Below are 16,122 nucleotides of genomic sequence, written 5' to 3' on the forward strand. Positions count from 1 at the left end.
CAACACTGTTGTGGAGCTATTTGGGCTGTAAATAATTTGCATACCAAAGCACAAATTTGCATAGATTAGCTTGCCTGGTTGAGTATGTTTCCATGATTCTCACACGTCCTGTTTGCAGACAAGGGATTTTAACGCCAATATTACGCGTTTCGGGACGTACAGCAACCATTTTAGAGCAGCGAGATTCACTACGTTACTACTGGAACCCGTATGTATCATTTCTTATGAGATTTTACTGAAATTGTAGCCAGTACGTGTTGCGAAAATTCTTTTGACTGTATCCGATTACTGTACGTCTGCTGTAGATGTTATTGAACATGTTCGTGCTTTGGTGACCGGTTCCCGGTGTTTCATTGCCTTACCCTAAGAATCACTACGTTATCGATCTGCCGATGTTTCACCTTGTATTTAAAAACATCTGATTTATTTCCTTCTCAGGACTGGCGAGGAAGTACAAGTCATCGGCAAAACAGTGGTTACGTCACTCGAAAGTGCAACGAGTTGAACGACATTCGATTGACACTTGGTACCCATCTTCTTCTTGGTTTAGTTTGATTGTCAGGGAACTGTTTCCCATCGCGTATCAGAACGGGAGAAATGGCAGACCAAGTGAGAAGACTACAGCTCAATGATCGCGAACATCTTGACAGTACACTGTTCAGACTTCAAAAAGGTAAGATGCACGTACTCAAAGCGAACCGGACTACATTCTGTACGTTTAGTACGTGATTGCTGAGTAAAAACGTCAATTTACGCCCGATTGACGTTTTTGAAGATGTATTACACTATACTTAAACGCTGTTGATGTTAGGGTCAATATATTTTCGCAAATATCTCGGTAACCATCAAGTGCTCCCCGGGCAGAGTGGTACCAAGGTGTTCTCTGTTTGAAAGCATCCATCAGATTGGTCGATATTGGAGGGTGTGTTCAAATTCTGGTTTTTCATTGGTTTGTTTTTAATTAACTCGTCCAATCAAATGAATGCTTTTATAAAGACATTGGCTATCTACCATGTAGGTTGGCTAGGACTGTCATCTGACCCGACTGTTATCACACACAGACTGTAGTGTGTTTTGTTGATGGTGATCCGAGTCAGCAAAATTAAATTTAGAATTATGACAAACATTCATTCCTCAGTGTGTGTACCACATTATTAATTATTTTGAAATTCAATCTTATTATATTGCATGATATTTCCTTAAACCTAACCATTCAATCGTCTATGACCATACATCATTTTGTGAACAACACACTAGTAAATCTGGGTAACCACAACATTAGGTAGCAGAATAGTTTTTTGGGCACTTTTCACATTTTTTTTTGAAAATCACATGAATAGCTCCCTAAGGCATGCTACATACATGGGTGTATTTATTTTATTGAAATAAAAATATCTTGTACAAGTAAACTGATTTTTTTCTAGTGTGCAAACAAATGGCCAAGTTTTTGTTTATCCAGTGTACACCCAACTAGTGCATCTCATTAATATGCAGGGTTTACAAACATAACTGAACTGAGGGTAAATAGTTTTAAGTTGGGCCACTTTCTTTATTTGCTATTTACAAACAACTGATAAGATATCTGTTTGTAGTTTACACACAGCTGATAAGATGTGTGCACTGCTGCCTTTCTAGACAGGAAGTACAGCAAAGACAAAACAATCGCTTTAGAAACAACAAATTTTGAATAATCAAAAAAGTACATGAATGTACCACTTCAATGTAATTATATGTTAACAGAATAAAAACTTACAATAAATTTCTGTAATATTTTTTTCTTGGCTTTGTCATTGAAAGGTGTCTGACCACGGGGTTACTTTCTTAGTCCAGAAGTAATGCAGTTACATTGGGAGGGGGGGCTCCCTTTTACAAAATGTGGTTGCAAACAATAAAATACGGCCATCTTTGGTGGCTATGCATTGCATGAAAATTCAGGCCACAAACTACATGTAAAGGTTGATCAATGATAAGAATATGCTTGGACCTGGTTTATATAATCCATTTTTCAGAGGAGTTTTCACCAAGTAGGCATACTTGCATGCTTTTTCTAAATTCGTAAATTATGTTACATGCAATAAATCTGTCTGATAAATACTTGGTTGTTTTATCTAATGTACTCATGCGAACAAAATGCACGGCAACGAAATAGTAGTGTCTCCCCCCCCCCCCCCCCCGGGCCGACGTCTTGACATCGGATAGTGAACCAGTGTTTTACGCAAGGCAAGGGTTGACTTTTTCGTACGACTTCGGTAAAAAATAAAAGGATCATCTAAAATCTAGGTAGTTTTTATAGATGATAACAGTGAGTCCGGTTACAATTAAATTTTGAAGAGATTCATCTACAAGTATAAGACCTGAGGTTACTGCCACGGTTACACGGGGTTTGATTTTTAATAGCACAGGAAATGCTACATGCCGGCATACATCACTGGGTCACATTTTACAATTATTATCAGTAATTCTTTAGTTTAGTTGTCATTCACTAATTATGGACGAGATAGTAAGCACGCGAAAATTTCCAAGAAAAAGAAAGCGAGGAAGAAAGAAGAAAAACATCAAAAGAATGATCACTCCTGTCAAAAAAGATTGTGAAAGAGACGATGCTGGGTTCGTACAGAACGGATTTCCCCGTCGAAACCAGTGTCAGCCATGAAGTGGGCGAAGAAAGTTTTACCGTGACACTGGGAGTCCGATGAATCAGACTTCGATATAGTGGGTGATACTCCTGTTCAAAACGTTCGAGAGATGTCTGTATCTCGCAGGAAAATATTGTTAACTTCCGACGTAGAAGAAGAAAGTGAGAGTGAATGTCACGGCCGATCGTTTGAAGACTGCGAGATTCGACTCATTGACATGTCACTGTTGAATGGCGCCCTAGAAAAAGAGATTTGTCAATTTTGCAAAGTAGGCAATATCTCAATAGTGGAGCGCAGGCGTCACGGTCTAGGCAGTTGTATTCGATCGAAACTGAGCCAGCCTACTAGCTTCCCGTCATCTCGAAAGAAGGGAGCAGTTTTCTAAATAAATAAAAAGGCTGCCATTGGAATGCGAGCGATTGGAAAGGGACGGTGCGCTCTGGTGAATCTGTCAAGCTATTAGGGGTTACCTCAACCAGTAACGGGTCCGCCCTTTCGCCAGTATGTACGAGCTGCCTCCAGGAGACTCCGAAACGCGTGGCATGCTTGAACTAATAAGTTTACAAACACAACTGCCCAAAAATAAGCAAATAACACCGAATAAACGGCAAGGTAAAGACTATGTCTAATTATAGTAAATACGTACTGCGTGCGTGACTAGAACCGGCGCTCGCGTACGGCACCTAATCGCCTAGCTTCACGCCACTACACGTCTTCCCCTCGGCCACCGGGCATCCCCAAAAAAGGATGCTTAATAACCGAGCTTATTACGTGCAGAGAACGTGAAACCCGTCCACGCGATACGCGCCACACAGCATGGCCAGAATGCGGCAAAGGCCTTCATATCTGGCTGTAGTAGGATGGTGAAAGTAATGGTACAGCATTTTAACAGTGAATAAGTACTGAGAAATAATTTTTAAACTCATAGTTGCTGTCGACATAGGAAGTAAAGTAAGCAAATAACACCGAATAAACGGCAAGGTAAAGACTATGTCTAATTATAGTAAATACGTACTGCGTGCGTGACTAGAACCGGCGCTCGCGTACGGCACCTAATCGCCTAGCTTCACGCCACTACACGTCTTCCCCTCGGCCACTGGGCATCCCCAAAAAAGGATGCTTAATAACCGAGCTTATTACGTGCAGAGAACGTGAAACCCGTCCACGCGATACGCGCCACACAGCATGGCCAGAATGCGGCAAAGGCCTTCATATCTGGCTGTAGTAGGATGGTGAAAGTAATGGTACAGCATTTTAACAGTGAATAAGTACTGAGAAATAATTTTTAAACTCATAGTTGCTGTCGACATAGGAAGTAAAGTAAGCAAATAACACCGAATAAACGGCAAGGTAAAGACTATGTCTAATTATAGTAAATACGTACTGCGTGCGTGACTAGAACCGGCGCTCGCGTACGGCACCTAATCGCCTAGCTTCACGCCACTACACGTCTTCCCCTCGGCCACCGGGCATCCCCAAAAAAGGATGCTTAATAACCGAGCTTATTACGTGCAGAGAACGTGAAACCCGTCCACGCGATACGCGCCACACAGCATGGCCAGAATGCGGCAAAGGCCTTCATATCTGGCTGTAGTAGGATGGTGAAAGTAATGGTACAGCATTTTAACAGTGAATAAGTACTGAGAAATAATTTTTAAACTCATAGTTGCTGTCGACATAGGAAGTAAAGTAAGCAAATAACACCGAATAAACGGCAAGGTAAAGACTATGTCTAATTATAGTAAATACGTACTGCGTGCGTGACTAGAACCGGCGCTCGCGTACGGCACCTAATCGCCTAGCTTCACGCCACTACACGTCTTCCCCTCGGCCACCGGGCATCCCCAAAAAAGGATGCTTAATAACCGAGCTTATTACGTGCAGAGAACGTGAAAGCTAGGCGATTAGGTGCCGTACGCGAGCGCCGGTTCTAGTCACGCACGCAGTACGTATTTACTATAATTAGACATAGTCTTTACCTTGCCGTTTATTCGGTGTTATTTGCTTACTTTACTTCCTATGTCGACAGCAACTATGAGTTTAAAAATTATTTCTCAGTACTTATTCACTGTTAAAATGCTGTACCATTACTTTCACCATCCTACTACAGCCAGATATGAAGGCCTTTGCCGCATTCTGGCCATGCTGTGTGGCGCGTATCGCGTGGACGGGTTTCACGTTCTCTGCACGTAATAAGCTCGGTTATTAAGCATCCTTTTTTGGGGATGCCCGGTGGCCGAGGGGAAGACGTGTAGTGGCGTGAAGCTAGGCGATTAGGTGCCGTACGCGAGCGCCGGTTCTAGTCACGCACGCAGTACGTATTTACTATAATTAGACATAGTCTTTACCTTGCCGTTTATTCGGTGTTATTTGCTTACTTTACTTCCTATGTCGACAGCAACTATGAGTTTAAAAATTATTTCTCAGTACTTATTCACTGTTAAAATGCTGTACCATTACTTTCACCATCCTACTACAGCCAGATATGAAGGCCTTTGCCGCATTCTGGCCATGCTGTGTGGCGCGTATCGCGTGGACGGGTTTCACGTTCTCTGCACGTAATAAGCTCGGTTATTAAGCATCCTTTTTTGGGGATGCCCGGTGGCCGAGGGGAAGACGTGTAGTGGCGTGAAGCTAGGCGATTAGGTGCCGTACGCGAGCGCCGGTTCTAGTCACGCACGCAGTACGTATTTACTATAATTAGACATAGTCTTTACCTTGCCGTTTATTCGGTGTTATTTGCTTACTTTACTTCCTATGTCGACAGCAACTATGAGTTTAAAAATTATTTCTCAGTACTTATTCACTGTTAAAATGCTGTACCATTACTTTCACCATCCTACTACAGCCAGATATGAAGGCCTTTGCCGCATTCTGGCCATGTTGTGTGGCGCGTATCGCGTGGACGGGTTTCACGTTCTCTGCACGTAATAAGCTCGGTTATTAAGCATCCTTTTTTGGGGATGCCCGGTGGCCGAGGGGAAGACGTGTAGTGGCGTGAAGCTAGGCGATTAGGTGCCGTACGCGAGCGCCGGTTCTAGTCACGCACGCAGTACGTATTTACTATAATTAGACATAGTCTTTACCTTGCCGTTTATTCGGTGTTATTTGCTTACTTTACTTCCTATGTCGACAGCAACTATGAGTTTAAAAATTATTTCTCAGTACTTATTCACTGTTAAAATGCTGTACCATTACTTTCACCATCCTACTACAGCCAGATATGAAGGCCTTTGCCGCATTCTGGCCATGCTGTGTGGCGCGTATCGCGTGGACGGGTTTCACGTTCTCTGCACGTAATAAGCTCGGTTATTAAGCATCCTTTTTTGGGGATGCCCGGTGGCCGAGGGGAAGACGTGTAGTGGCGTGAAGCTAGGCGATTAGGTGCCGTACGCGAGCGCCGGTTCTAGTCACGCACGCAGTACGTATTTACTATAATTAGACATAGTCTTTACCTTGCCGTTTATTCGGTGTTATTTGCTTACTTTACTTCCTATGTCGACAGCAACTATGAGTTTAAAAATTATTTCTCAGTACTTATTCACTGTTAAAATGCTGTACCATTACTTTCACCATCCTACTACAGCCAGATATGAAGGCCTTTGCCGCATTCTGGCCATGCTGTGTGGCGCGTATCGCGTGGACGGGTTTCACGTTCTCTGCACGTAATAAGCTCGGTTATTAAGCATCCTTTTTTGGGGATGCCCGGTGGCCGAGGGGAAGACGTGTAGTGGCGTGAAGCTAGGCGATTAGGTGCCGTACGCGAGCGCCGGTTCTAGTCACGCACGCAGTACGTATTTACTATAATTAGACATAGTCTTTACCTTGCCGTTTATTCGGTGTTATTTGCTTACTTTACTTCCTATGTCGACAGCAACTATGAGTTTAAAAATTATTTCTCAGTACTTATTCACTGTTAAAATGCTGTACCATTACTTTCACCATCCTACTACAGCCAGATATGAAGGCCTTTGCCGCATTCTGGCCATGCTGTGTGGCGCGTATCGCGTGGACGGGTTTCACGTTCTCTCTGCACGTAATAAGCTCGGTTATTAAGCATCCTTTTTTGGGGATGCCCGGTGGCCGAGGGGAAGACGTGTAGTGGCGTGAAGCTAGGCGATTAGGTGCCGTACGCGAGCGCCGGTTCTAGTCACGCACGCAGTACGTATTTACTATAATTAGACATAGTCTTTACCTTGCCGTTTATTCGGTGTTATTTGCTTACTTTACTTCCTATGTCGACAGCAACTATGAGTTTAAAAATTATTTCTCAGTACTTATTCACTGTTAAAATGCTGTACCATTACTTTCACCATCCTACTACAGCCAGATATGAAGGCCTTTGCCGCATTCTGGCCATGCTGTGTGGCGCGTATCGCGTGGACGGGTTTCACGTTCTCTGCACGTAATAAGCTCGGTTATTAAGCATCCTTTTTTGGGGATGCCCGGTGGCCGAGGGGAAGACGTGTAGTGGCGTGAAGCTAGGCGATTAGGTGCCGTACGCGAGCGCCGGTTCTAGTCACGCACGCAGTACGTATTTACTATAATTAGACATAGTCTTTACCTTGCCGTTTATTCGGTGTTATTTGCTTACTTTACTTCCTATGTCGACAGCAACTATGAGTTTAAAAATTATTTCTCAGTACTTATTCACTGTTAAAATGCTGTACCATTACTTTCACCATCCTACTACAGCCAGATATGAAGGCCTTTGCCGCATTCTGGCCATGCTGTGTGGCGCGTATCGCGTGGACGGGTTTCACGTTCTCTGCACGTAATAAGCTCGGTTATTAAGCATCCTTTTTTGGGGATGCCCGGTGGCCGAGGGGAAGACGTGTAGTGGCGTGAAGCTAGGCGATTAGGTGCCGTACGCGAGCGCCGGTTCTAGTCACGCACGCAGTACGTATTTACTATAATTAGACATAGTCTTTACCTTGCCGTTTATTCGGTGTTATTTGCTTACTTTACTTCCTATGTCGACAGCAACTATGAGTTTAAAAATTATTTCTCAGTACTTATTCACTGTTAAAATGCTGTACCATTACTTTCACCATCCTACTACAGCCAGATATGAAGGCCTTTGCCGCATTCTGGCCATGCTGTGTGGCGCGTATCGCGTGGACGGGTTTCACGTTCTCTGCACGTAATAAGCTCGGTTATTAAGCATCCTTTTTTGGGGATGCCCGGTGGCCGAGGGGAAGACGTGTAGTGGCGTGAAGCTAGGCGATTAGGTGCCGTACGCGAGCGCCGGTTCTAGTCACGCACGCAGTACGTATTTACTATAATTAGACATAGTCTTTACCTTGCCGTTTATTCGGTGTTATTTGCTTACTTTACTTCCTGTGCCCAAAAATAAATACACTGTATTTGCAAACACTTCAACTGCCAAGTGTAGTCTCTGTATTGTTTGTTACTCGCAAACAGAACCGCCCACTTTGCATAATCCAAGCTTTAATGAATGACGTCACCGTTCGTTATCAGCACAGACCGTCACAAAACTCCATAGCGTGAAAGAAAACGGCCAAAAAACAAAGTTTTTCACAGATATAAATGTCGGTTCATGATTTTTCTCGAAAACAACTTTCAAAGCATTTTATTTACAATTAGCCCATGTAAATTTTGCTGCTGAAACGGGAGTTAACGTTGATTGAAGTTTGAAATCATAAAAGTGCCGATTTCTCGGTGTTCGGTTTTTGGCAATTACCGTTGACCTAATTTTAAATGGCGTTTCAGTGAATAGCGCTACGATGTCGCCGTTTAGCTTTTCTTATACTTTGATATGTTGGCTTCATATCCGTATTTGCATATTTGCAAAATTCTTTTGCTTTTTTTCACAAACCTCGTGCAAACCAACGGTATACTCTAACTTTAACACCAAAAAACGTGCTTGAAATTTGTGATTTTCGGAAAGAAAAAAAAAACTTAATGCAAAAAATAGAAATACGGATTTAAACTTCATATCCTTTGCTTCAAAACAGTGTAAAGTTTTTGATCGCATGAATGACTGTAGAGATGACAATTAAAATTTTATTTGCGTTAGTTAAATTATCAGCCCCGCTGATTTTCAGAATCACGTGACGCTAAAACAAACACAATGTTCACAAAATATTAATAATAGGAAAATACAAGTCAAGAGCTTTCCAAACATGTATAGATTGTATGGTTTCTTGTAAAATTTATTCCGATTATAGGTGTTTACATTTTTCATGCAAAAAAACTATCCTGCTACCTTAAGTCAGTCACAATGACTCATTTCGTCTCCCATCATTGAGCTAAATTACCATACTATTGCTATTATTAACAATGAAAATTGATTGGTTTACAGCCAGTGTTCTCCACTAGGGGTTTAAAAGGGGCGCAGCGCCCTTTATAATTTATTTGCACCCCTCTTCAATTTGTAGAGCCCCTCTATTTATCTTCAGCACCCTCCTTTGTTTTCGATGAAGAGCTGTTTCAAGAGTCCCGGAAGATGTCCCAACTACGTTATTGAGAAACCTTGATACAAGCGATAAAACAAAAAAGTAAAAGACAGATAGTGACATAGGTGCCAACTGGGACAATGAATTTGATGTCTGGAGGGAACAACTGGCCGAATAAGTAAACGAAAAACAATGGCTAGATGCGTGAAGTGATTGTCACAAGCAGTTGCGTTAATCACGCCATGGGAAAAGTAGAAACAAGTTCCCTCATCATTCCTGAAATAGCCTAGCTACTTAAGAACAGAAGAACTAACACCAATTTATTGGTTCATTTGCTTGTTACTTGCTTTTTATTGACGAAAAGTCAAACGAATCATCAAAAGAATCATCAAAACAAAACGTACGGTAAACACTGTAACAACATGGATGACACAGTATCTGATTTGACCTTTGTCCTCAGGACCCATCATGCAGTCAACATAATGATCAATTTTTCTTTTAAATGGTAATTTTCTAATGTAAAAATATTTTCTTATTTCTTGAGTTCTTCAACTATTACAACATGCCAGTGCATTTATAAAACTAATGAAAATACTTGAAAGAATTTTAAATCAGTGATTGGACCATATTTTCTCTATTATAATATACCCGGTAAGTTTATTAGAAGCCCATTCAAACCAAAATATGCATTTACTGGATAGTAGATCATTGAAATTTGAGTTAATTTTGCTAAAGACACCCTTTGTATCATTTGTATGCGCCACTAATTGAGCAAATACAGTGCATACATTTGAACTAATTATAGTTATCAGTTTTAAAAATGGCAAATAAGGTTAAAAGAAAATACCATGTTTGCTATATTAGTGTGGGCATGTGCATCCATAAAAGATACAGACATGTAAGAATAAAACCCAGCTGATAATTCTATATTCTATACAGTGATTTGGATGATCCAAATAATGATTAATGACTGAAACAACTCCCTTGAAGTTACAGAAGTACAATTTTAGATTGAAAATTTGTTTGATTCATTGTCATTCATTTATTGTCCTTTAGTCATCCTAAAAAAGCTTTCCTATGTCACAGCTGACAAACAAAATCACAGTTCTGTTTCCTAATCAGATGAGATGGTGCACTTAGTGTGATATTTCCAGTGCATTTTTGATGATGCAAATATTTGTTATGGTATGTTCATGGAGGTAAAAAAAGGAGTCACAGCCAAGCTTAGATCAGAGGTACCAGGATGGTCGCCGCTGTTTGTACATAGATCAGGGAGTTTATTTGCCGAACGGATCAAGGAGGAGAGTTTCCTCTTAGCGCAGTGAGGATTACCATGTATTAGCATACTACGGACGCCTTCGGCAGCACTCGGCAATTTTCGTGACAATTCTAGTCAAATTCTTATAAACAAATATGGCGACGATCGATAACGCGCACGAGTTTGACTACGATGCTGAAACTGCTATAAACGAAATCGCAGAGCATATTACAGACGAATTTTTTTGCATTTGCTGTGAACGAAATGATTGCACGAAAACAAAAAAATGCAGCGATTTTCTTGTACATGGTGTATAAAGAAAATTGACGCACTGCCATAGGAAGTAGGACATACACAGGATATAAACTTCAAAAAGTGTCATTTCGAACCTCAAAATTCAGTCTCTGGTACAACGCGGTGCAGTCCATGTCATGCACCATTGCAAGGAACATTAAACGATCTTTATTTTGGACTAAAAGACAGTACTAGCAAGGTTTCGAAATATTACAATATTACTGATTCAAAAATACAACGGGAAATGTGCTGAAAAACGAAAAATTACAACTTTCCCGTTCTCACAAACACGATTCCTCTGCGTATAAAAGACGCATGCTTTATGTCCTTTGGCTTTTACTGCGACACTGTAAAATAAGACCTTGGAGTGCGTACTGTACGCAGCAACGCTTGAGTGAAATGATGCGTTGGCGACGATCCTGGGGTGAAAGGACGATAAGACAAAGGGAATTATAGGATTAAACTTGGCTAAAACAAAATAAGTTTAGGAGGATTATTTTGGCTGTGACTCCTTCTCTTTTTACCTCCATGGTATGTTTAAATATAACAAAATTGTACTGGTTTGTTTATGTCAGAGATTTTAAGTGTATGCTCATCTGCTAGTGATAAGTATTTATTACATGGTTAATCAACCAGTATGAATAGAGATGTTTTAACTGGGAGTCGTTACATGTACCTCTATGATGTATGTAGCTAAGGTCATTGTGACCCAGTACTTGTTTCTGATGATATACTTATCACATGCATCTACCAGTAACAATCTCATACATTACACATCTTCTTGATGAAAATTTCAAGGACATGCATGCACAAAGAGAGAAGGAGGTAGTAAAACAAAGCTGCATTTAGTTTTTTTGGTTTACTGTTGTTCACTACCAACATGCATACTGAGTATATAGGTGCAAATACATGTATTATACCAGTATATGTAAATCACACTCTTTAATAAGGTACAAAAATGTATACGTGGTCAGAACTATAATAATAAAAATATAATATGGTGATGTCACTGAAGTCTCACAGTTGTGTTACATTGTCATTTTTGATTCTTGTGTGTGCTGCACACAATGGGATTCCTTGCGGTTACCCTGTCTGTACCATACTCGACCCACTCAGTGCCGAGGGTACATGGCTTCAAAATTCACATTTTTTAACTCTATATGTTAGGTCAATATAAAAGTGCATATGGTACGCAGTATAAGGGTTGGACACTTATTTTTATTGCAATAACATTTACATTTATGCTCCATCAGAATTTATGAAGTAATGTTTAAGTGTGTTGGAAAACATTTTTGAATGTTTTTAATCATATGCAAACACTGAATGTGAAATAGTTCCTGCCATGAAGTGCTGTATTTATTACTTCAGTGTGCAAAGCACACAATGGAAGTCTGCAGTTACCGGATAGTGTGTCTGTATGTGTATGTGTGTGTGTGTGTGTCCGTCCGTCTGTTCCACTGATACATGTATCTCAAGAATCATACATCATCATACATGTGGACCTCTCTCAGGTTTGTTCAATTCGTAATGATATCTTTAATTCTCTAATTTTGGTGAATATGTTTGTCATTTTTGGTAAAAAGTGATATTTTCAACTTCTTGTTAAAAACCACAAGTCCAATTTCTTTGATATTAAATATATAGGTACTATATGTGGACCTCTCTCACATTTGTTCATTTTGTAATGATATCTTCAATTCTCTAATTTTGGTGAATATTTTTGTCATTTTTGGTAAAAAGTGATATTTTTGACTTCTTGTTAAAAACCAATAGTTCAATTGCTTTGATATTACGTATATAGATACTACATGTAGACTTTTCTCAGATTTGTTCATTTCGTGATGATATCTTCGATTCTTTTATTTTGGTGAATATTTTTTTCATTTTTGGTAAAAAGTAATATTTTCGACTTCTTGTTAAAAACTGTAAGTCCGATTGCTTTGATACTATACATATTGTTCATTTTCTAATGATGTCTTCAGTTCTTTAATTGAAATGTACATTGCTAACAGCGGAGCTATCTCAGCCGATATGCTGCTTGTTAGTCCCCGTTCGGACAAAGTCCGAAAACAGGGACTTATAATTCGGTCTCCGTCCATCCGTGTGTCCGTGCGTCCGTCCGGAGTCATATCTCAGAGTCCCTTGGACCGATTCCGTTCATTCTTTGCATGTGCCTAGTACTTTATGTGGGACATATGCACATGCAGTGGTTTAGCGATTCGATTCAAAATGGCCGACTGGCAGCCATCTTGTTTTTTGAAAATGTTGTATTTTGGACATGCTTTGTCAGTTTTCATTCAAACTTGGTACATAGATTATACATGTTAGGATACATGTCCATGATGATTTATTTCACAATTGGATCAAAGATGGTCGACTGGCAGCCATCTTGTTTTTTGAAAATGTCGTATTTTGGACATGCTTTGTCAGTTTTCATTCAAATTTAATACATAGATCATGCATGTTAGGATACATGTCCCCGACCGTCCGTGAGTTCCTGAGTCAGTCCGTCTGACCGTCCGTGTGTTGGTCTCTCCGTGCGTCAGTCTATCCTATGTCATATTTCAGAATCCTGTGGATCGATTCCGTTCATTCTTTGCATGTGCCTAGTACCTTATGTGGGACATATGCACATGCAGTGGTTTAGCGATTCGATTCAAAATGGCCGACTGGCAGCCATCTTGTTTTTTGAAAATGTTGTATTTTGGACATGCTTTGTCAGTTTTCATTCAAACTTGGTACATAGATTATACATGTTAGGATACATGTCCATGATGATTTATTTCACAATTGGATCAAAGATGGTCGACTGGCAGCCATCTTGTTTTTTGAAAATGTCGTATTTTGGACATGCTTTGTCAGTTTTCATTCAAATTTAGTACATAGATCATACATGTTAGGATACATGTCCCCGACCGTCCGTGAGTTCCTGAGCCTGTCCGTCTGACCGTCCGTGTGTCCGTCTGTCCGTGCATCAGTCTATCCAACGTCATATTTCAGAATCCTGTGGACCGATTCCGTTCATTCTTTGCATGTGCCTAGTACCTTATGTGGGACATATGCACATGCAGTGGTTTAGCGATTCGATTCAAAATGGCCGACTGACAGCCATCTTGTTTTTTGAAAATGTTGTATTTTGGACATGCTTTGTCAGTTTTCATTCAAACTTGGTACATAGATTATACATGTTAGGATACATGTCCATGATGGATCAAAGATGGTCGACTGGCAGGCATCTTGTTTTTGTTTTTTTATGCGGTATCTTGGACGTGCTCTGTCAATTTTCATTCAAATTTGGCACATACATGTACTTTATACATGTTAGGATGCATATCCATGACAATTTGTTTCAAAATCTGGTCAAGGATGGCCGATTGACAGCCATCTGACTTTTTGGCCTTACTACTATATTTCCACAATTTATGTACCATTTTCATTCGTATTTGGCACATACATCATACATATCAGTGTGTTTCATAATCAGTTCAAAGATGGCTGAATAACGGCTGTTTTTATTTTGGCCATATTACTATGACACGAAACACGTGTTTTGATGTAAATAAACAATCTGTTGTATACGCCACTTGGAACTCAAGTTTCAAGGACACGCTCGCGACAACCCCTCCGCTTTAATATGACGAGCACAAAGAGAACTTAACGGGGACTGTTTCATTTTCAATGACTTGTTAATATTAAAAAAAAAAAAGAAAACCGACCTGATATTTCATATTTTTCAGTCGGTCGCTGAGGGCAACAAAACAATTTTTTTTTTGGCCCCATGATTCAACAGTTTAGATCAGACGAGGTTGGTGCTATGTCGAACAAAATGCCAAATTGTACAAAAGTGTGTATGTGTCCACTGATATCTTTAACAATTGTATTGTTAAGAGCACACAAAAGATTTCAATGGAATTTAGTGCCTAGATGATGGATGCCCAGACATGATTAGTTTAGGTTTGAATTCCATGCATAATATTAATCTAATTTTCATAAATTGTCTCAATAACATGTGTGATTTAAATTTAACTTGGTATGTAGGTGTGCTGTGATAAATCAAAGTCTGCAAACTACAGATCATATACATGTACAATCAAATGTATTTCTTTTGTTTCAATATTTTCTGTTAGTATTATAAACTTAAATACTGTGGTCTTTCTTTCTCATTGTGCTCCCAAAGAGCAGAGACCTACCTATATTTTAACCAAGAGGCTTCTCAAATTTATATGTTCAAATATCTTCTATTTCTGCTTCATATGCCTCCCATACCCTCAGCACACATGCATTCTATCTACAGCTTCCTTTGATGTGTAATGTACAGGTTTGATCACCCATTAATATTTTAGCTCTATGTTCTATATACGAAAGATTACACACCAACTTTCAACTTTCTGTTGTGTTTCGTAATTCTTCTACTAGTTAGTTCTGCTAAAACAATAATTTATTATTTTTCTCAATCAGGTAAACCTTTTGGCTGGAAGTGATTACACTCCAATGCTAACTATCCAAGTTTCTTATTTAAAATCTTGGGTCTTTCTGTGCTACATGTATATATGCATGTTTCACATTTTTTCCTGCTTCCACTGTGTAAAACCCCACTATAATGATTGAACCACTCAAAAAAAATATATTTTGTATTTTTCAACCACTACAATTCAACCACCTGCAAAAATATATATTTGTTCCAAGCTCAATTAGTGGAGGGAATTATGGTCAAATGCTCCAACCCAACCATGAAAATCGCCATCCAAAATATATAAACCAAATACATGTACATGTACATTGTATTCCTGTAATGTCCTACATGAATGCAATTTAAAATGGCATTCCCATGGCAACATTACACATTCTTAGATGTATTCTTCATCAATAGTGTGTTTTCCATCTTATTTAATAAACTGAGACATGTTAGGTCATTCATGTGATATTGAAAATACTGTCAAATTACTGTGCATTGTAGCTTTATATTCACTGAACCCACAAGGATTGTGATTCAGTTCCCTGTTATAGTTTGAACGATACCCTATAAAGGCTGGGTGACAACACACTGACACTATTTATAGTCTTCTATTCACATATATATTATATATGAACACTTTCTTCAGATAACTGTATTATAGTTGCTGTGTATACCTGGTAATTTATTTCACCATTTAAAATTGTTTTACTTTTTCATGGGAGCCTAGCATATTTTTAGTAACATAGCGATAGTTATTAAATCACATACATGTACAAAATGTATGACCTTGTAATGATTTGAGGCTATGAAGTTTAGTTTAGCTATTTGCATAATGATATTGATACATTGTATGGAACATCTGGTGAGTATTTAGACTCAGTTCCAGGCCTAGCAGTTGAGCAGTAAACACCTTGGCTACAAGTGCTCCTCTCCAGTGTGTTATTCTCCTCCCGGATTTGGTGACCAATACTCACTTGGTTCACTCTACCTTGAGAAGTCTGTTCTCAGTTTACAGACCTACATGTATTTCAAGTTGTCTAAAATATTTCTCTATAAATA

At 39.6% G+C, this 16,122-nt stretch overlaps 1 protein-coding gene across 1 annotated transcript in view; it reads left to right on the forward strand.

Moving 5' to 3' along the window:
• The first annotated feature begins 69 nt into the window (after positions 1-69).
• LOC102803842 (glycogen debranching enzyme-like) overlaps positions 70-16,122 on the forward strand; it is an 86,837-nt gene continuing 70,784 nt past the window's right edge. Inside the window, exons 1-2 of the mRNA XM_085503468.1 lie at positions 70-208; positions 439-673. Of these exons, the coding sequence (XP_085359594.1) occupies positions 598-673 (76 nt within the window). The 5' untranslated portion in view covers positions 70-208; positions 439-597. The remainder of the gene's footprint in view (positions 209-438; positions 674-16,122) is intronic.

This window comes from Saccoglossus kowalevskii, chromosome 9 (assembly GCF_978046115.1).
Source record: "Saccoglossus kowalevskii chromosome 9, keSacKowa6.1, whole genome shotgun sequence".
NCBI classification, from domain to species: Eukaryota; Metazoa; Hemichordata; class Enteropneusta; family Harrimaniidae; genus Saccoglossus; species Saccoglossus kowalevskii.